Source organism: Haematobia irritans, chromosome 1 (assembly GCF_050003625.1).
Source record: "Haematobia irritans isolate KBUSLIRL chromosome 1, ASM5000362v1, whole genome shotgun sequence".
Taxonomy (NCBI): domain Eukaryota; kingdom Metazoa; phylum Arthropoda; class Insecta; order Diptera; family Muscidae; genus Haematobia; species Haematobia irritans.
Genome location: NC_134397.1, coordinates 213016373 through 213040256, shown reverse-complemented (window position 1 = coordinate 213040256; position 23884 = coordinate 213016373). Strand labels below are relative to the sequence as shown.

General features: G+C 30.1%; 1 protein-coding gene across 5 annotated transcripts in view; it reads right to left on the bottom strand.

Annotated features, from left to right (window-relative positions):
• Positions 1-23884, bottom strand: part of aralar1 (calcium-binding mitochondrial carrier protein aralar1) — a 510884-nt gene that overhangs the window by 447573 nt on the left and 39427 nt on the right. Inside the window, exons 1-2 of one of the 5 annotated variants that reach the window (XM_075292770.1) lie at positions 8872-8988; positions 8095-8336 (exon numbers count right to left, since the gene is read on the bottom strand). The exons of 2 other annotated variants lie outside the window; for them this stretch is intronic. In XM_075292770.1, the coding sequence (XP_075148885.1) occupies positions 8095-8118 (24 nt within the window). In that variant the 5' untranslated portion in view covers positions 8119-8336; positions 8872-8988. Of the gene's footprint in view, positions 1-8094; positions 8337-8819; positions 8989-23884 lie in introns of those variants that run through there. 2 more of the 5 variants (XM_075292769.1, XM_075292771.1) reach the window with 2 other exon arrangements.

Sequence of the window (23884 nt, the reverse complement as noted above, 5' to 3'; positions counted from 1 at the left end):
TTTTGATTTAATATATACCACGTATGGACTTACATACAATTTAGAAGAAGGTGTTAGGAGGTTTTAAGATACCTTGCCATCGGCAAGCGTTACCGCTACTTAAGTAATTCGATTGTGGATGGCAGTGTTTAGATGAAGTTTCTACGCAATCCATGATGGAGGGTACATAAGCTTCGGCCTGGCCGAACTTACGGCCGTATATACTTGTTTTTTTCTAGTTTAAAAAAACACTAGTAAACTTAGATTATTCCAAGAGTCAGAATGTAGAAAGTCTACTAGATCCGAAATTTCTTATACTATAAATTTAAGTATTCATAATTAAATTCAAATCAAAGTTAATAGTTTACACAAAAGCCGTAGCATTAATTTTTTTGGAATTATTGTTTTTTTACATTTACGATTGTTGTGCTTTTTCGATCTTTAGTTTTCAAATGAAAATTCACAAGCTCGAAACACTGAACGAAAAAGTAGAGCTCATCCGGAGATCCCATGTCCGGAGTATGCTAAATCGATTTTTTTTGATGGAGTTCGTTGTTTTTTATTCGGATTGATGTGAATTGCATCCTGTCAAAAGTCCGAATTTATTGGACACTTCGATCAAAATTTATGGTTAATATTGTACGTATTGTACGTGTGACTATAGTTTTAAAAATTTCCAATCCAAAAAGGGCTTTGTTCGGTTTAAGGGGGTCTAAGTCATTTTTAGCCATGTCCTATTATCACTATTTTGAATTCGTACATACTAAAAAATCTACAATGAACATGATTTTAAGACCGAAAAAAGTGAATTTTTATGTTTATTGAGAAATTCCAAAAAAAAACGTTGACCTTGTTTCCTGTAAAATTTAGACTTAGCGTATTCTGAAATGGAGACACCAATATGATACATGACCTTCCTTCATACCTATTATCTATATTTCCCAATAAATCGATATAAAGCGATACATCAAAATTTATTAGAAAAAATTAAAACTCCCATATAAGAATAAAATTTATTTTTTTATCATAATTTGTATTAAATGTTATAAAAAAATAATACATTAATTAAATCATTAACTGTGGGACTATGACCAAACATTTTTATAAGTCTATATTTATACCTTTCCTAGAATAAAATGTATTTTTTATCGTACACATACATGATTATTAAACGTTATTAAACATATATATACGAACATATATTAAATGATTCACTGTGGGACGACGACCAAACATTTTATAAAACTACACAGAAAACAATTTCCGTAGTTAAACTAACGCTAAATTTAACTTATTTTTATTGGAAAAAAATTATTTGGTAGTAGTTAAATTTTATTTTTTTTTTCGAAATTTTCTACAGCTTAATGAAATCTTACTTTTTTTTTAAGTATGTCTCAAAAATTTTATGAACTAAACGTGGGTATATATAATATGAACTAAAGCAAACGAAGATTTTCGTACGATTCCCAAAAATAGTAAGAATGAACTACTGTATGGTTAAAATGGTCATGATTTGGCGCCAATTATTTTCTTCTTTACTTTTAGTTAATTTTTTCTTCTATGAGAGAGGATGTAATTTCGTGAACTACAGTTAAAAAGTACAACAAGGCATTAAATTTTCCTGGTTTTAACAACGCTTTGTGGAAATCTCAAAATGTGGAGTAAAATTGAGTTCAATTTTCGTGCGAGGTAATTCATTCTTCCTATAAAACAGTTCACTTTTTTTCGGTGTATGTTTATACCTTTGCTTTGTTTCTTTTTTCTTAGAGTGGTAAACGAATTCAAGCACAATTATTTAATTATCTATATTATTATTATATTGCAAAATGTTAATTTAGCAATTAATTTAATTTATAACAATAACAGCCTAATTAGAAAAGCGTTTTTAAATATTCTCTAATAGTGTGAAGTACATTAGAGTTAAATGGTTTTTGTATGCCATTTTTAAAGTACACCAAAGTAAATAATTGTTAATGTTGTTGCTGTCGTCGCTGAAGTGTATGGTTCACAATGTGGTTCAAAAAATTGGAATTCTCTAAGAAGTAATGCATCATTATTGATTCACTATCAACAAGAACAATTAAAATTTGTATAAAAATTCGTTAAATGAAGAAATACAAGAATATGGGAATGATAAAGCCTTGTTTTTGAAATTCATTTCACCTTCACTATATTAAAGTTGGTCTGTATTTGAACCAGGGCTGTGGAGTCGGAGTCTGAAGATTTTGCTGGAGTCGGAGTTGTAAAAATTTTGCTCGACTCCGGATAAACTACATTTTTTAAAACACTTCACATTTTTGTAACTAAACAAGTTTTTATGCAAATTAGTTTCCATTGCGTTATGAATTAGATCAATGTACAGAATGACTGTAAATGAAAAGCAACTTCCAATTACGGAGATCATTTTATGTTTCTTAGAATGTTAGACTAGCAGATGGGCTGAATCGATTCATTTTAATGCCCACCACCATAACAATTTATTTGAAATATTTCGAAGAATCGATTTAATTTTTTAAATTTTATTTTAAGACCATATACCTGTATACATATGTTATGTCGAATATTGAAAGAAAATTTTTTCAAAAATTTATTCTATAGAAAATTTTTTTTCTATAGAAAATTTTGTCAAAATTTTGTTTCTATAGAAAATTTTGTAAAAAATTTATTTCTATAGAAATTTTTTTCAAAATTTTATTTCTATAGAATTTTTTTTCAAAATTTTATTTCTAAAGAAAATTTTGTCAAATTTTTTTCTATACAAAATTTTGTCAATTTTTTTTTCTATACAAAATTTTGTCAAATTTTTTTCTATACAAAATTTTTTCAAAATAGAAAGAAAGTTGTTTCAAAAATGTATTTCTATAGAAAATTTTGTCAAAATTTTATTTCTATAGAATTTTTTCAAAATTTTATTTCTATAGAAAATTTTGTCAAAATTTTATTTCTATAGAAAATTTTGTCAACATTTTATTTCTATAGAAAATTTTGTCAAAATTTTATTTCTATAGAAAATTTTGTAAAAATGTTATTTCTATAGAAAATTTTTTCAAAATTTTATTTCTATATAATTTTCTTTTTTCAAAATTTTATTTCTAAAGAAAATTTTGTCAAATTTTTTTCTATACAAAATTTTGTCAAATTTTTTAATCAAAATTTTATTTCTATAGAAAGTTTTTTTCAAAATTTTATTTCTATAGAAAATTTTTTCAAAATTTTATTTCTATAGAAAATTTTGTCAAAATTTTATTTCTATAGTATTTCTTCAAAATTTTGTTTCTATAGAAAATTTTGTCAAAATTTTATTTCTATAGAAAATTTTGTCAACATTTTATTTCTATAGAAAATTTTGTCAAAATTTTACTTCTATAGAAAATTTTGTAAAAATGTTATTTCTATAGAAAATTTTTTCAAAATTTTATTTCTATAGAATTTTTTTTTTTCAAAATTTTATTTCTAGAGAAAATTTTGTCAAATTTTTTTCTATACAAAATTTTGTCAAATTTTTTTTTAATCAAAATTTTATTTCTATAGAAAGTTTTTTCCAAAATTTTATTTCTATAGAAAATTTTTGCAAAATTTTATTTCTATAGAAAATTTTTTCAAAATTTTATTTTTATAGAAAATTTTGTCAAAATTTTATTTCTATAGAAAATTTTGTCAACATTTTATTTCTAAAGAAAATTTTGTCAAATTTTTTTTATACAAAATTTTATTTCCATAGAAATTTTTTTCAAAATTTTATTTCTATAGAAAATTTTTTAAAAATTGTATTCCTATAGAAAATGTTGTCAAAATTTTATTTCTATAGAAAATTTTGTCAGCATTTTATTTCTAAAGAAAATTTTGTCAAATTTTTTTTTTTATACAAAATTTTATTTCTATAGAAAGTTTTTTCAAAATTTTATTTCTATAGAACATTTTGTCAAAATTTCATTTCTATTGAAAATTTTGTCAACATTTTATTTTTAAAGAAAATTTTGTCAAATTTTTTTTTTATACAAAATTTTATTTCTATACAAAATTTTGTCAAAATTTTATTTCTATAGAAAGTTTTTCCCAAATTTTATTTCTATAGAAAATTTTGTAAAAATTTTATCATTTATTTAGTCAACATTTTATTTTATTTCTAGGGATCGCTCTTCTCCAAAAAATCAGCTAAGGAGCTCAATCCGTTTATTCCAAATTTGTTCATATATGGCTCAATGTCAATTACACCATCTAGTTGAGTGAAGTGTTCTTTCCATAAAAATCGAGTGTATTCAAATATTACATGTGATGGTGTTTCCACACTATCATATGAGTCGCATTTCCGACCCTATGTAGTGTAAAATGCATCATCACTCAGGATTCTATTAATTGTCTTGCACTGAAGTGTGTGTTACGTATTTCTGTATTTTCTAAGTCTATCAATCCATAACTATTCCATTCTAAAAAAAAAAAACCTATTATACTATCCCAGGAAAAAAGCGTCGCCAAAAAAGTAATGAATATGTTCTTTTTGGATCCGAAAGTGGTGCAAAATTGACGCAGCAGCGATGAATTTAACATGGGCTTGTCATAGGACGGAAGTTCTCCACTTCAACAGCCGTTGCACTGAATTTGCATCACTTTGTTAGGTGTGATCCGAATTCAATGCTTTGGATGTAAATTAAAAAAATCTGTCATATTTTGTCAAATGAATAATTTTTATAATTTTTAATGGATTCTAACGCTTGTCGGAAACGTTTGACCTCAAATATTTTCAAAAATTCAAAATTGTTTCAGATTGGATTTAGCATTTTTTTTCGACAAAATTTAAATGATTTGTACCATTTTATGAATTCTTACTCTGTTTTTAACCTATTTAAAACAAAAAAGTTAAAATAACCCATTAAAAGTATGAAAAAACCAAGTTATAAAAAATTGAATTAAAAGAACATCCTGGGTAGCTAAAATAAAGAACATTAATGGAAGTGCATCTTCTGGAAGCGCTTTTAAAGTTGTCCCTTTGGGAGAACTCCCAATTTTTTTTTTGCTGGGATATTATGTACACAAAACTACTTCGGTACAATTGGTATGTTTGCTAAATAGGCTTTCATTTTCGGCACACTGAATGCTTTGCAATTCCCAAATAAACATAAGAGCACAACACCCAATTCTCTAGCAATCACACCACCCCCCTCTCATAATCTTTCCAACATTCATAGATAAACAAATAAAAATAGTGTGACAAATATAACGGGTTAATGAGGGGGATTTTATTCTCAAAGTAAATGAGAGATTGAGGGATACATTTACAAACAACAACAACAACACAATACAGTTGTCATATTATAATGACGACGCAATATATGTAATGATAATAAAGGAAATAAAAACAAAAGAGCATGCCTCAGAAAATCTAGTGCACTTGGTGGCTTCTAACAATTGCACATGGGGTAGTAGTGACACATTCATTCATTTATTCAAAAGGCATAGTCGTGTCAGAAATTTACACGTTGTATGAAAAAGACATTTAAGAACCACACATATGTATGATGTGAATTATATGCAGTAGTTTGGCTGGAAAATTAAGGTGGGGGGTACCCGGTATTCAAATACGATCTCAAATGTTGAAGTAAATATGATAAACAAAAAATAGTGTAAATAATAAACTAGGAGGCATGTTCGTATGTTTTCAGATAACGAAAGTACGACGAATATTTGCGAAAATTGCATTAGGGAACCAGCAACTCATTCATTTTTATTTAGTTTGTCTTTACCTAATTACGATCAGCTAGCTAACTGTGTCATTTTCAAGGTCAAAATGGTGCTTCAACAAAAGCTTTTCCTCAAACAAGTTTGGCTAGCTATTCAATCGACTGTGTTATTATACAATAACACAGATTATTTAAGGCGATAATTGCAGTACACCCAGGTAAATAGTAGTATATATTTCCATATAATCTAGGCGTTTTCAAGAATTACATATACTCAGATAAGCTTCAAATTCTCAAGCTTCAATTCTCGCAAAAGTCACAGTTTGCGACAGGCCATCCCTGTGGGAGAGATTATGAAATTAATATGGGGTACGTGATTTTTAATATTTTAATGGGTGCGGGATTTCCCCCTTTCACGCCTTTTTTGGGAAATCGGACCCAAGTCCTTCGATTTGTTTGAAATTTTCGGGGATGGTTGGGCTTGGCATATAGACAACGATCCACTACATTAGTCTTTGATATTTACTCGGGGATAGATACCTCCCTTTTTTTAACTTTTTAACATAAACTAAACTTCTCCGATATACATGACATTTACAGAGTTGGAGCACAGTTCTGAATGTTGGAGCACAGTTCTACGATTTGCTTGAAACTTCAGGGAAGTTTAGGACTGTATCTCAACAAAACACCCATAACTTTTTTCAATATTTAATCGGGGAAGGGGACGTCCTTTTTTTTTGAAACAATAGAGGAAAATCTAAAATACTTCGATTTACTTGAAATGTACAGGGAACGTGGGGGATGGTGAGTAAATAAATATATGGGGTACGTGATTTTTCGAAATCTGGTCGAGGATTTACACTTCCTCTTTGACCCATTTTTTTTTTGAAAATATAAGTTTTTCTTATTTTCTTGAAATGTACTGGGAAGGTAGAGGGTGGTCCCTTTATGGGAATTAAATAGTTAATTATACACTACTGTGGTACAGGGTATAATAAGTTTTTTTTTTGTTTATATTTTCACGGGATGGGACGCTCCTTCTTTGCAGATTTTTTCTAGTAAAAACCTTTACTTTACATTTGTTGACAGATAAGAGGGTGCTTAATTTTCTGGTATATGTTCGGAAAGGCATCTTCCCAGTACCCGACATTTAAAAAAAAAAATTAATGATTATCTTGTTAGAACTTTTAAATATTTACTTTCTTGCATTTTTTGAAAGGAAATATAGAGTGTCTTTATGCAGTTGGACTCCACACAGGAGGAAGAAAAGATATACTTAATTTGTTGTGCCAGTAAGCGGACTCCCCGGGCCCAACACTTTAACAGAGTTCTCAGGTTAATTTTGTGGTTTAATAACTTTATGAGCAGTCCACGTTAATAATTCTCCATTTATTATACCCTCCACCATAGGATGGGGGTATATTAGCTTTGTCATTCGGTTTGTAACACATCGAAATATTGCTCTAAGACCCCATAAAGTATATATAATCTGGGTCGTGGTGAAATTCTGAGTCGATCTGAGCATGTCCGTCCGTCCGTCTGTTGAAATCACGCTAACTTCCGAACGAAAAGAGCTATCGACTTGAAACTTGGCACAAGTAGTTGTTATTGATGTAGGTCGGATGGTATTGCAAATGGGCCATATTGGTCCACTTTTACGTATAGCCCCCATATAAACGGACCCCCAAATTTGGCTTGCAGAGCCTATGGTCTCTAACACTCGTGCAAAAATTGGTCCACATCGGTCCATAATTATATATAGCCCCCATATAAACCGATCCCCAGATTTGGCTTGCGAAGCCTCAAAGAGAAGCAAATTTCATCCGATACGGCTGAAATTTGGTACATGGTTTCAATTAAAAAAATTTGTTCAATCAATTACATTTTTAATTGAACATATTTTTAAAACCCAATTAAAATTTTAATTGGAAAAATGTTCGTGAAATTTTTTTCTATGTAATAATGCACCAATTAAATTCAAGAGAAATAAAGCACTGCGGAAAGAAAAATCTTGTGTTCATCCGGAACCATGTATCTTGCGCGGGCTTTATCTTCCTCCTTAACCTAAAACAACAGCCGTGATCAATTCCACCAATAAACTCCGCATTCATGTGCATTTTGAAAATAACTTCATATCCTTTGGAATTTTTTATTATCTTATGCTTCGAAATATTCTATGAAGGATATGGTTGTTCTTTAAAAATGAGATATTTTTTTTATCAAATCGTCCCCCAGTTTTAAAAAATCATGAAGGCGCAGCGATGCCGATCAGTTACTATGTCTCTATCTATTGTATAGATTTTGGGATGGCTTAACATATTTGTTTTCCATTATATGATATAAGCAAAGTTCTAGTGGAGAAATCTTTTAGGAATTTTTATAAATAACTAACATTTTATTATTTTAACTCTATGTTTTTATTTTATGCAATACTTACATCAGATTTATTTTCTTCATGCATTGTGAAGTGAGTATAAAATTACTGTTGTTGAGAAAATAATAAAATAAAGTTTGGAGCAGACTTTGTAAGGAACACGAAGGTTGAATTAATTAATTTGACTTAAGGTGATTAAAATTTGTATTTAAATGCACTTTTTTTCGATATTGCAATTAATTTTCCTTTTCTATAATTATTTTTAAATAAATACGTTTGTCTTTAAATGACTGTATTTTTGCTTGCTATTTAATGAAAAAAAAATATAAAATATAAATAGAAATGTTTGAATCCTTGAAATTTGACTTTATTTTGGGTTATTCACTTTTCTCCCTTTTTTCATGTATTTGAAACAAATTATAGCAAATTTTTCCATCTATAGATACAACAAAAACGAACAATTTCAACACAATTTCCAAAAATAATAACACAATTTGTTTCTATATTACGCGTAGAACAAAAACAAACAACATCCAAAAATTTAATTTATCACAATCACACATCAACACACAAACAAACACTGAATAGCCCGCCCTCGCTCAGTGTCACGCATCATCTATGTATTCGACTAAAACCAACGATGTATTTTTTTCAATTTTTTTTTTTAATTTTTCAAAATTTTCAAATGACATTCGTTTTCATGGACACTTCAGAGGTTGTATATACACTCGACCACCCTGCGGTTGTTTTCTTTTTCTTGAGCTTTAACTTAAAAACGAAAAAACTACCGCTAGGAAAATCTTAATCCCAAAAAAAAAAAAAATGCCACCGAATAACCACCACCAGACACCGTTAGGAAGTCCAAATACACGTCAGATTCCCGTGTCGTTCGTTTAGTAACTGTCACTGCGAAAATTTGACGTTTCGAGATATTTTCCCGCTACTGTTAGATTCGAAATGAGAAAAATAGCAGCGTCGCATACGCTATCTCTCAGTCAATGGGTTAGCTACATAGGTATATTGTGACGAATATCATTGACGGCAACGATATCAGCTGTAAATCTCAGCTGGCTAATCGTCTGATGCTGTTCTCACAATTTGCTCTCACTGCATTTTTTATTGTCTCTTACCCTATACCATAGGGTGGTGGGTATAATAGGTTCGGTATTCCATTTGTATGCAATATCTACGTATATGAATATATTTTTTTATCGTATTGAAATATAGGTCAATTAATAAAATCCATCTGTATCAATGTTGCCTGTTTGGATTTTTTCACGCCACATGTGGCTTTTTTTAAGTAGTTTAGCGGGAAAAAAGTCATTTCGCTTCATCAACTCGTGCCAAATATAATATACCAAAATTTGAAGAAAATTTTACCACATATCTACCAAATTAAAAAAAAAAAAAACAAGTATATACGGTCGTAAGTTCGGCCGGGCCGAATCTTATGTACCCTCCACCATGGATTGCGTAGAAACTTCTACGAAAGACTGTCATCCACAATCGAAATTCTTGGATTGTGGTATCTTAAAACTTCTTAACATCGTTTTCTAAATTGTGAGTTAGTCCATACGTGGTATATATTAGACAAAAAAGTTATGTATAGGTAAGTCTACAAATAATTACGAATCGATATGAACTTTTTGCACGGTACGTAGAGAGCCAGAATTGAAATATGGGGGTCACTTATATTGGGGCTATATACAATTATGAACTTGATATGGATCAATTTTTGTGTGATTGGAAATAGATTTATCAGAGGGATATATATAACTATACACCGATATGGACCTAGTTAGGCATGGTTGTTAACGACCATATACTCGCACAATGTACCAAATTTTAACTCACTCGGATGAAATTAGAACCTCCAAGAGGCTCCAAAACCAAATCTCGGGATCGGTTTATTTGGGGCTATATATGATTATGGACTGATATGGACCACTTTTGGCATTGTTGTTAAATATCATATACGATCACCACGTACCAAATTTCAAGCAGATCGGATGAACTTTGCTTCTCCAAAAGGCACCGGAGGTCAAATCTGGTGATCGGTTTATATGGGAGCTATATATAATTATGGGCTGATAGGAACCAATTCCTGCATGGTTGTTGGATACCATATTGGTCTTCCAAGAGGCTCCGGAGGTCAAATATGGTGATCGGTTTATATGGGGGCTATATATAATTATGGACCGATGTGGACCAATTTTTGCATGGTTGTTAGAGACCATATACTAACACCATGTACCAAATTTCAGCCGGATCGGATAAAATTTGCTTCTCTTAGAGGCCTCGCAAGCCAAATCGGCGGATCGGTTTATATGGGGGCTATATATAATTATGGACCGATGTGGACCAATTTTTGCATGGTTGTTAGAGACCATGTACCAAATTTCAGCCGAATCGGATGAAATTTGCTTCTCTTAGAGGCCTCGCAAGCCAAATCGGGGGATCGGTTTATATGGGAGCTATATATTATTATGACCCGATGTGGACCAATTTTTGCATGGTTGTTAGAGACCATATACTAACACCAAGTACCAAATTTCAGCCGGATCGGATGAAATGTGCTTCTCTTAGAGGCCTCGCAAGCCAAATCGGGGGATCGGTTTATATGGGGGCTATATATAATTATGGACCGATGTGGACCAATTTTTGCATGGTTGATAGAGACCATATACTAACACCATGTACCAAATTTCAGCCAGATCGCATGAAATTTGCTTCTCTTAGAGGCCTCGAAAGCCAAATTTGGGGGTCCGTTTATATGGGGGCTATACGTAAAAGTGGACCGATATGGCCCATTGGCAATACCATCCGACCTACATCAATAACAACTACTTGTGGCAAGTTTCAAGTCGATAGCTTGTTTCGTGCGGAAGTTAGCGTGATTTCAACAGACGGACGGACGGACGAACATGCTAAAGATCGACTCAGAATTTCACCACGACCCAGAATATATATATTTTATGGGGTCTTAGAGCAATATTTCGATGTGTTACAAACGGAATGACAATGTTAATATACCCCCCATCATATGGTGGAGGGTATAAAAACAAAACTTGTTTTGAAGTTGTTGATCAAATTTTTGTCGTTTTGAATTTATAGCAAATGTTGTCAAAATTATATTTCTTCAGAAAATTTTGTCAAAATTTTATTTCTATAGAAAATTTTGACACAATTTTATTTCTATAGAAAATTTTGTCAAAATTTTATTTCTATAGAAAATGTTGTCAAAATTTTATTTCCGTAGAAAATTTTGTCAAAATTTTATATCTGTAGAAAAATTTTATTTCTATAAAGAAATTTTCAAAATTTTATTTCTATAGAACATATTTGCAAAATTTTATTTTTATAGAACATATATGTCAAAATTTTATTTCTATAGAAATTTTTTCAAAATTTCTTTTCCTCTGTTGGTTAAGCTACACTTGTAGTTTAGTCAATGCATGGTTTTAAGCTGAAATAAAAAAAAAAAAACAAAATTTTGTTTCTATAAAAAATGTTGTCAAAATTTTGTAAAAATTTTATTTCTATAGAAACTTTTGCCAAAATTTTATTTCTGTAGAAAATTTTGACAAAATGTTATTTCTATAGAAAACTTTGTCAAATTCTTATTTCTATAAAAACTTTTGCCAAAATTGTATTTCTGTGGAAAATTTTGACACAATTTTATTTCTATAGAAAACTTTGTCAAATTTTTATTTCTATAGAAAATGTTGTCAAAATTTTATATCTGTAGAAAAATGTTATTTCTATAACGAATTTTTGCAAAATTTCTATAGAAATAGAAAATTTTTTCACAATTTTATTTCTTTTGAATTTTTTTTCAAAATTTTGTCAAAACTTTATTACTATGGAAAATTTTGGCAAAATTGTATTCCTATAGAAAATTTTGACAAACTTTTATATCTGTAGGAAAATTTTATTTTATTTTATTTTTTATTTTATTTTATTTCTATTGTTTTTTTGTTTTTATAGAAACAACTTTTTTGTTGTTGTTTTGATCTTAAGTTTTAAACCATTGTGTTGACTAAACTACAAGATTTATTTGGGTAAAGCCCTATAGACTGCAAGATGGTTGGATTTGTATAAAAAATTTTATAAAAAAATTTGTCAAAATTTTATTCAATAGAAAATTTTGTCCAAATTTTATTTCCGTCCAGAATTTTGTCAAAACTCTATTTATATAGAAAATTTTGTAAAGATTTTATTTCTATAGAAAATTTTGGCAAAATTTTATTACTATGGAAAATGTTGTCAAAATTTTCTATGAAATAAAATTTTGACAAAATTTTCTATGAAATAAAATTTAACAAAATTTTCTATAGAAATAAAACTTTGAGAAAATGTTCTATAGAAATAAAATTTTGAGAAAATTTTCTATAGAAATAAAATTTTGACAAAATTTTCTATAGAAATAAAACTTTGAGAAAATGTTCTATAGAAATAAAATTTTGAGAAAATTTTCTATAGAAATAAAATTTTTCAAAAATTTTCTAAAGAAATAAAATTTTGACAAAATTTTCTATAGAAATAAAGTTTTGACAAAATTGTCGACAGAAATAAAATTTTGACAAAATTTTCTATGGAATAAAATTTTTACACAATTTTCTATAGAAATACAATTTTAACAAAAATTTTCTATAGAAATAAAATTTTGAGAAAATTTTCTATAAAAATAAAACTTTGAGAAAATGTTCTATAGAAATAAAATTTTGAGAAAATAGAAATAAAATTTTGACATTCAATTCAATCCAAAAACCTCTTTTCGGAAGGTTCAAGTGTAGTTCACTTTTGGTTGAGTGAATTACCCGAATTTATTCTGATAGTTGGTTGATAGTTTTGCTGCAAGTAGAGAATGCTGATGAGGAATGTGGTAATTCCGAAACGTGCATCCATCCAACCATCTTGCAGTCTATACACGGATGAAAAAGACTGTTTTTCATATGTTTGGCTATAAACATTATATGTTTGGAACACAAATTTTTAAACACAATATTTTTGAGTGCAAGCATATAATGTTCATAAACTAGCATAACATGTTTGGGACATATATGTTAATATGTTAGAACATATTATGTTTGGGACATAAAATGTTTTTAAATATAATATGCTTGGATGCAAACATATATTAATTTAGTAGCTTGGAGCGCTATTTAACAGGGAGCGATATTGAATTAAGTTGGTGGTTGTTGCTTGTTATTACAAAATTAACATTTTATTTATCCTTGGCCAATTGATCAGCTACTTCTTTGATCCTTACAAACTGTGTGGTCCGCTGTTCGAATCCCCGTCCGGCAAAAGGTAAAATTAAAATAAAAAAAAATCATACAATTGAATAATTTCTTCTACAATGTTTGTATTACAGAAAAAGGTGCTAAGAACTAAAAAATCTCGTGGAAGTGAGAAAGATGTGGGGGAATATACAATTGGGCAGAAACAAAATTTTGAGCATTCAGGTCGAAAACCTATGTTGTTAGCACCTATATTAACTGTTTATTTTCATAATTCATTATGATTGTAAATATATAAATAAATAAATAAAATTTTGAGCACAATATTGTTTGGGAGAATTTTTTAAGCATATAATATTTTTGGGTGCAAAATGCTTCCAAACATATTATATGTTCACATAATAACATATTGTGTTTTGGAAGACAACATTATTGAATTTGGATGCAAAAATACAAAATGTTTGGAAATTGACTACCCAAACATATATTGTTTAGACCAATATGCTTTCAAACATATTATATATTGGAAGAGATCAAACATATAAATGTTTGGGCAATAGCCAAAAATGTATATGCTTGAAGCAAAATATGTTTGGGAGTATATGCCCAAATAAATTTGACAAGCATACTTTTCCTCTGTTGGTTAAGCTACACTTGTAGTTTAGTCAATGCATGGTTTTAAGCTGAAATCAAAAACAACAATAATGATTGAAGAATAAACCAACAATAACAAACAACACGCAATACAATTGTGACAAAACTTTTTAAAAGTTAAAATTTTGCAAAACAATGCTTTTTATTTGGCAGTTTTTTGGTCAATTTTTATACCCTGCTCCACACTGTGGAACAGGGTATTATAAGTTAGTGCATATGTTTGCAACACCCAGAAGGAGACGAGATAGACACATGGTGTCTTTGGCAAAAATGCTCAGGGTGGGTTCCTGAGTCGATATAGCGATGTCCGTCTGTCCGTCTGTCCGTCTGTCCGTGAACACATTTTTGTAATCAAAGTCTAGGTCGCAGTTTTACTGCAATCGACTTCAAATTTGGCACAAGTATGTGTTTTGGCTCAGAATAGATCCCTATTGATTTTGGAAGAAATCGGTTCAGATTTAGATATAGCTCCCATATATATATTTCGCCCGATATGGACTTATATGGCCCCAGAAGCCAGATTTTTACCCTAATTTACTTAAAATTTTGCACAAGAAGAACAATTAGTACTATAGTCAAGTGTGCTAAATTTTATTGAAATCGGTTCAGATTTAGATATAGCTCCCATATATATCTTTCGCCCGATATGGACTAATATGGTCCTAAAAGCTAAAGTTTTTACCCAATTTGGTTGAAATTTTGCACAGGGAGTAGATTTAGCATTCTAGCTATGCGTGCCAAATTTCATTGAAATCGGTTCAGATTTATATATAGCTCCCATATATAGCTTTCGCCCGATTTACACTCATATGACCACAGAGGCCAATTTTTTGCTCCGATTTAGTTGAAATTTTGCACAAGGAGTAGATTTAGCATTGTAGCTATGTGTGCCAAATTTGGTTGAAATCGGTTCAGATTTAGATATAGCTTCCATATATATCTTTCGCCCGATATGCACTTATATGGACCCAGAAGACAGAGTTTTATCCCGATTAGCTTGAAATTTTGCACAAGGAGCACAATTGGTAGTATAGTCACGTGTGCCAAATTTTATTGAAATCGGTTCAGATTTAGATATAGCTTCCATATATATTTTTCGCCCGATATGGACTTATATGGCCCAGAAGCCTGAGTTTTGGCCCAATTTGGTTGAAATTTTGCACAGGGAGTAGATTTAGCATTCTAGATATGCGTGCCAAATTTGGTTGAAATCGGTTAAGATTTAGATATAGTTCCCATATATATGTTTTTCTGATTTCGACAAAAATGGTCAAAATACCAACATTTTCCTTGTAAAATCGCCACTGCTTAGTCGAAAAGTTGTAAGACTCACTCTAATTTTCCTAAACTTGTAATACATATATATCGAGCGATAAATCATAAATAAACTTTTGCGAAGTTTCCTTAAAATTGCTTCAGATTTAAATGGTTCCCATATTTTTATACCCTGCTCCACACTGTGGAACAGGGTATTATAAGTTAGTTTTTTACTAAAATTGTGTTCCACCCTAGTGCATTAGCCAACATAAATTTTGAGTCTATAGATTTTGTAAAAGTCTATCAAATTCTGTCCAAATCAAGTGATATTTAAATGTATGTATTTGGGGCGAACCTTTATATAGCACCCAACACATTTGACGGATGTGATATGGTATCGAAAATTTAGATCTACAAAGTGGTGCAGGGTATAATATAGTCGGCACCGCCCGACTTTAGACTTTCTTACTTGTTTTTTTTAAAAATTTGTTAGATTATTTTTTAATTCGAGTGGCAGCCGTGGTCCAAATCTTCCTTCCTTCCTTAACCGATTTTTTGGTAACATACAGAGAGTTATTGAAGTGAGAATGTGTAATTTGTAGGTACGGGGTCCTTATCTCTTTATATAAAAAAAAGTGAAGCGACACGTATTTATCCTAAAAAAACGAATAACAATTTTTGTATTTGTACCAGTGGATCCATGTTTCATCGCCGAAATTTGATATATACTTTTCGAGAATATAAAATAGTTGCGACAACCATGTTCCATGTTCACATCTATTCCTTATGTAGGGTGTAACATAGTCGCCTTCATAGCACTTAAGCTATTTCTCATTTTGTTATGAATAACATTATATTGTTTTTGTAAAGAAAATTATTTACACCATTTTTATACGATTTACGTCGTATGTTTATACAATTATTAAAAACAAAACAACAACAGCAACAGCAACTACAAGCAATGCATTGTGGTGACGCTACATTGGTCTTTCGACGTAGTTCCCTGCACCGCGAAACGCCAAGAGGTGAGATTACTGACACGCATGTGGTCACAACAAAATGTGTTATCGCGTAAGCTATAAAATTATCGTTGTTTTTTTTTTCTTCAAATGTATCAATTTAGGTAAATATTTGTAATTAAGTGTTTTCTTCCTCAACACGATGATTTTCCCATGGGGCGTATACGTCATCACAAAACGACGAAAATGAGAACTAACAGAGCATGACCATATTTTTTAATGGAAATAAAGATAGTCGAATTAAAATCGATTTTTTTGAATGGGGAAAAGCTTAGAGTACTGTGTAACTTTTTAATAGAAACTAATATAATAGAATTAAGAAAATTTCAAAGTAAAGACAAAATTGACCACGCCCATCGCCCACCGCCCATACAAACTAAAATCATTTTTGGCTGTTAAAAATTAACTATTGCTACAAATTTCCTGAAAATTGCTGGAAGAACATATCTATGCAACACCTTTTAAAAAAAATTATTTCTTCAACATTGACCACGCCCATCGCCCACCTCCCATACAAATGATATTTCAAAAATGCCATATCTTCTGTAAATTTATAACTAGAATGTTTATTTTTCGCAAAAATGCATACAGCATCTATTAAATGCTGTTTTGAAAATATGAAGAAAATCAGCCCACTGTAACACCCGTCCCCCATACAACCCCCATACAAAAATTGTACAGTTCACTCTATTTAATTTATTAACAACATTTTCACATCTTCGTGATAATCTAATTTTTTAAGCTTCAATTTCGTTCTTAATGAATTGATGTATGGGTCGGAGGATATCAACAAATGATGCATTACGTCTTCGTTAGTAGAACAGCGCCCAGTCTTGCGCGAGTTATATAGCCTATAACGTTTATAGTCTTTATTCCTCGCTTCCTGCGCTTCTTCTGATAACATTCCTTTGAAAAATAAACCATATGTTAATTCAAAATGTATGAAACAAATCGTATCTTTAACCTGCCTATAGGTAGAATGGCCTCAGATACGATTTTGCTACCATGTATCAAAACTTTATGCACTGTGATAGGCATGTAGTACCATCCATACAAATCAATGTACAATTTTGCCGTGTCTAAACAATATATATGGAACTTCTCAGAGTCTATTGCCTGACTGCAACTTATTGTGGATAATATAATTTTTAACCTATGAATCAGTTGTTCATTTACTCCGGTTATGTCGGCTGTAATTTCAGGGTTTTCAAAAAATCGTCGAGCTGTATTCCCATCGTTGCTGGAACCCATTCCTTGTTTTACCACATGTAAGAGTGTGTTAGCCATTCTTCATTATCACTATAAAATCTTGACGAAGTACGCTTGTTCCACTTCTTTAAAAATTGAGGCATGAATGTTTGTTTCAAAAACCGACTGAACTTTTCTTGATTTATTTCAGACGCGCTTTTATAATTCGCGAAAATTTCACCAATTATAATATCAATATCTTTTTTACATTTAACAACAATTTCCGAGAGCGTTCTGAAAGATATTTTGACTTTTCCATTGTTTTTAAGAAATTTGCTTTAATTGCTTAATAAACACTCACTTATTACTTTACCAACTACACAGAAAAAAAAGTGTCTCGTAAATTTAAGAAGATTTTTACAATAATTTATTACAAGAATTTTCCAGAATTTTAGTTCATTTTTCGTATCTTTAACGAAAATTAACTACTCGAAAGGAAATTTTACAAATTCTAAGTAGCAATCGTTTAGTTCATGGCCTACAAAATACGATGGAAATTTCCTTAAAAAATTTCTTAACTGGTAGTTAAAAACTCGTTTGTCATGCTATAAAACTACTTGTGAAATGTAAAGTATTTTCTAAATAATAAGTGCAATTTACTATAAGATTTTTTTGTATGAGAAAATATTTTTTTACGAAAAATGAACTTGAAAGTGGATAGCAATTTCTTGCTGACAATTCCTATAGTTAATAATTGTTGGTAAAAAATTACCCAATTAAATATTTTTAGTTCACATGTAATTAAATTTATAGAAATTTTCGTCAAAAATGGTAGATAACATATCATGAAGTTTTTGCAAATTTTAAGTTAAACGTTTCATCGTTCATAAACTGGTGTGCCTTTACGAATATTATTCTTAGAGTAAATTGTCAGCAGATGCGATGAACTAATGCATAGTACAGAGATCTTTATCGGAATAGTGGAATGTGATTAATGTAAAGATGATGTTACTTGAGTTTTGTTGTGTATACATGAACGTGGGGTTGTTTTTATTTTTGTTCATTTAGTGGTTTGTGTGTGTGTGTGTGTTTGCTATTCGTGGATGGTTTATTTGGCTGGATGAGGTGTTGTTTTCAATAAAGGCACATGTGTTTTTGTTGTTGTAGGAATGTTTTGGCTTTGCTTGGTTTTGTTTGGCATGCTTCAGTTGTATAGTTGGCGTTGGCGTGGGCTGTTGCATCTTTTAATATGCAACAGGGGAATATAAAGGCATGGAATATTTTGGAATTTTGAGACGTATATTGTTGTTTGTTTATTAAACCTTTTAAATGAAAGTTATTAATATTTAATCGGTAGTTTAGAGAAAAGTTATTAAGAATATTTAGGAAAATATGTTGAAATTGAAAGTGTATTGACATTTTTATTATTCAATTAATATTCAATTCCAGATGAATTTGGAAAAATTTTGTTATATCTCAGCGTATAGTTTAGCCATAAATTGGTAAGTAGTGTTTTTTTAATATGGCTTTCTTTTAAAAATAATATTTTTTATGTATATTATTATTTGTTAATTAATTTTTTTTTGAAAACCAGTTTAATGTTTTTCTTTGTTGTAAAAGCAATATTTAATTTCAGAGCAACTGCAGAATTGGTAAGTTTTCTTTTAAAATTTGGCTTTCTTCCAACTAGAATATTTACGTTTTTATGACCTTTTTATCATCAAAATTACAGGTTTTTAATACCTTATTTTAGTATTTTTTAATCAATTTTTTTTGGAAACCAATATAATATTTTTAATGTAAAAAAACAAATATTTCATTTCAGAATAACCCCTTAAAAATTTGAAAAAAATTTAGCACTCCTTTGCTTGTAATTTAATAGTGAATTGGTAAGGATTCTTTAACTTTCTTTTAACCAGAATATTTGTTTTTTATGCATAATATTATTTTTTTCATTAGATTTTTTGGAAACCTATTTAATAATTTTGTTTAATGTAAAAAATAAATATTTAATTTCAGAATAGCCCAAATAAATTTGGACAACTTTTATATTTCTCCTCAGTGTACAATTTAATAGAGAATTGGTAAGTTTTATATTAAAACTTTGGCTTTCTTTCAACTAGAATATTTATTTTATTACATCCTTCACATCGATAACAACATAGTTTTATGAGTTTATATAGAATACTTCATTATTTCTCTAATTGTTTCAGGTACAAATTTTATGAGATACGTTTTCCAAATAAAAGTTGAATTCCTTACACCATTTGATAAAATGCTCCCAAATATGGTAAGTTACAAGCTAAAATAAAGAATTAAAAAATTATATTTTATTACATGGTGTTAACTTTTAACAATTTCCATTATTGCTTCCATTTTTTCAGCAAGATATGTGAAAAATAAAAAAAGGATAAGTCAAAATGTCCAAACAGCGAGTTCAAATGAACTACTCTCTGTTCCACGTGGTCATAATTTTTATTCACAATAGTAAAACGGTTTGTTGTTCCTTTAATTATTTAATTTCTCTGTACTGTGGAATGATTGATTTAAAAATAGTTTAGTCGTCGAGATTTTAAAGAGACTGATAACCAATTTTTATTATCAGGTTTCCCTAAAAATAAGCAAGTAAACCAAAATAATACTGACTTCTTAACTTGGTGGGGGTATATAAATCTTATGGTGTTGTAAAAATGAACTAAAATACAATGTTATAGATGAACTACAATTTAAGAGAATTATAAACTAGACAAGTTGAAAAAAATCTTAAGGGCTAAATCATGGTCAATATTACTACAGTTTAGTTCATTTTGCAATGGAAAAGGGTTCACTGTTTTTTTCAGTGTACAATTGGGAATGACAAGGAAGTAAAGAGCATAAACAAATGACAAAATCGATGCCACCAATGATCAATGATTGTTGTTGTTGTAAGAAATATAGCATTATATTTTTTTTTTAATTTTGCAAAAATAAAATGCACATCAACATACGTTCTATTTTTAGAATGACTATAAGAACTGCTACAATTTTAAAAGACTCTACACATTGCGTGTAATAATAAGTGACGTTATTATTCATTCAATCCCAACGTCTTTAATAGCTCAGTGGATAGAGTTGGCGGCTGGTGTGCGAACATCTGGAGTTCGAGCCCAACTCATGCTCAAGTTTTCATTATGGTATGTAAAAATTTATTTAAAAAAAAAATAATAACTGATATGATTTGAATTTCAGTGTACGAGCACTTTATACACAATTATCTTACAAATATACTATTTATAGTAATAGACATGCACCATAGACCAAGAAAATATAGAGACATACCTTGATAATTCACCATGGTTTTGTTCATTTGCAGTGCGCAGTCATTCCACTCAATTGCGCAGTCAAGTGACTCAATTTCTTTTTGGAAAACGAGAATTACCGTTCAAATCAGTCAATTTGCATTACAAAAAAGGTGTGGATGAATAGTATTTTATAAACTTTCACAATATTTGGTGTTTCAACGAGAGAACAAAGGAAAGAAAACAAATTAAAGCCAAATTAAAAAATCACTCAATTGCAGACGAAAAAGAGCCATCTACGGTGTGCAGACAAACTACAGCGCTGTAAATTCACTTGAGATGTCTATACCTTCCTTGGTCTATGCATGCACACAGGCAAAACAACAACAAGCAGTAACGAAAGAAAGAGTGTGCAGTTGTTGATGCACTCGTAAAATAACGCATAATGCATATTTTTTACTGTAATTTTTTGGTTTTCCATTGTTTTTTTGGCCGCGGGCAAATTTGGGCACAAGTTTTTTTTTTGAATCTGTTAGCTGAGACCCTCAGCTTTAATTTGGTATAGGACTCCATGTTTCGCACTGCTTCGCACACAACTAAAAGTTTTACGGAAAATCATAAATGTTTATCTTTTTTGGCCTAAAATAAAAAAAAAATAATTTGTTTTTTTTCAATTTTTTTTTAATTTACATAATGCTTGATGCCTATTTAAAGTGAAAAAAATTTCTATAAAGTACACACGGTGTATAGTTTATAAGTAACAATGTTTTAAATATGACATAGAAAACTAACCTATTTGAGACTTGTTCACATATGTCAACTTTGCGCTGCTCGGGACAGAAAACCAATGGAGATATTTGCATAAAATTTTACACGCATGACCTTTGTAATATAGTTTAACCAACTGTGCAAAAATCATCAAAATCGGAGAGCAGGTCCAAAATGATTTATTGCCGCAGCGGACACAGTGTGCGCCCCCCGAAGCACATTTTCGTTAACTTAATCTACCATATCCTTCGATATGAAAACAAATTCGAAAAGATTTGAATTCTTTTAAAGAATAGGGTCAGGGGAAGTCCGGCACAAAACCTAAAGTACTGATTAGTCACTCCAATTAGACTACTTGCTTTTTCGTTTATATACAGAAATAGGGCGGTTATTCAGATGTAAAACGGACCGGCTTAAAAAACGTCTCCTCAACATACCGTCCAATAAATCGGAAAAAGTAAAAGTACTTTAAAATTTAACATATTCATGTGATTTTTCTGAAAAGTGCCGATGCATTTTTGTAATTTTAATGAACTTTTTAATGTTAATTATATTTCTCTACATAATGATTATAAACTGATGATAAGTAATCTGAAAATTTAAATCATTGCAGTTCGATGCTATGATTTTCGAATTATCACTCATTGTTGTGGTTGGTTAATAATACCACGTTACCGAGTAGCTCATTGCGAGGTATTCAAGTTCAGTAGCGCTGTTGCTGCCAGTTCAACAACATGTTCCTTATTTTGTTGTTAACATTTCGTATTCGTAATGATTGCAATACAAATACACACACACAATTATGTATGTAGTATAATTTGTACTGAATGTGTAAATAAATAAAACCGATTTATAATTCAAAAATAATAAAACCACAGCACATTAACAAAAAACCCCACAGGATTAATTACCGGCTTTGGATGATAATACGAAAATGTTATGTCTTACGTTTTCAGCTATCGGCCGAATGTCATTTTCTCCTCCGGCCCACTAAAGATTTATTACAAACGGATGATGATAGCGCACGTGGTGGTTGTTTGTTTGATAGAATAGACCTTGACTCATTTGTTTGCCACGCGAAATATATTCAAGAAAGTTTTCTGGCTAGTGTCTAGTTGCAAATGACACCTGTGATGAAATGTTAAAATCATTGGCATATACATCTTTTAAGACAGATGCACAAATTCAGCAAAAAAAAAAAAATGATTTGCACAGATTTCTATTCTTGCCTTAAATTATTCCATTTTCCAGAGTAAACCATAAATTAAAAAAAAAATATTGTCCTGAAGCCAACACAGATAAAAATATATACGTGATATTAAAAATTATGCAACTTAAATTTTAGGATGCGCAATTTAAAAAATATTAAGGACAAATTTCTTTAAAATAATGACATTTTAATTAAAACAAAGTTTATAATATTTACTTCAAAATTTTTTTGTCATTAGATTTAGGACACAAATTTTGAAACTTTACGTCCCTCCGTTAAAGTCGCATGTCTTTGAAATAAGGAACTTTTTTACTTTAAAGTAAGTAAAGATGTGCCAAATTTTGGGGAGTAGAGACGTCACTTTAAACTGTCAAAGGAGGTGTCAGACAACAGAGTGATTCATATTAAAACAAGTATATACGGCCGTAAGTTCGGCCAGGCCGAAGCTTATGTACCTTCCACCCTGGATTGCGTAGAAACTTCTACTGAAGACTGTCATCCACAATCGAATCACTTGGGTTGCGGTAACACTTGCCGATGGCAAGGTATGTTATCTTAAAACTTCCTAACACCGTAATATATACCACACAGTCCATACGTGGTATATATTAAACTAAAAAAGGCCGATTAAATACGTATATAATTAAGTTTAAAGTTTCTATAGAAATAAAATTTTGACAAAATAAAATTTTGACAACATTTTCTGTAGAAGTAAAATTTGGAAAAAAATTTTCTATAGAAATAAAATTTGGAAAAATTTTTCTATAGAAATAAAATTTGGAAAAATTTTTCTATAGAAATAAAATTTTGACAAAATTTTCTATAGAAATAAAATTTTTACAAAATTTTCTATAGAAATAACATTTTGACAATGTTTTCTATAAAAATAAAATTTTGGTAGATTATTTTTGGCTCGAGTGGCAACCATGATTATGAACCGATATGGACCAATTTTTGTGTGATTAGGGATCGGCTATATATAACTATAGACCGATATGGACCAATTTTGGCATGTTTATTAGCGGCCTTATACTAACACCACGTTGCAAATTTTAACCGGATCGGAAGAATTTTGCTCCTCCAAGAGGTTCCGGAGATCAAATCTGGGGATCGGTTTATATGGGGGCTATATATAATTATGAACCGATATGGACCAATTCTTGCGTGTTTGTTAGAGATCACATCCTAACACCATTTTCCAAATTTCAACCGGATCGGATGAATTCTGCTCCTCCA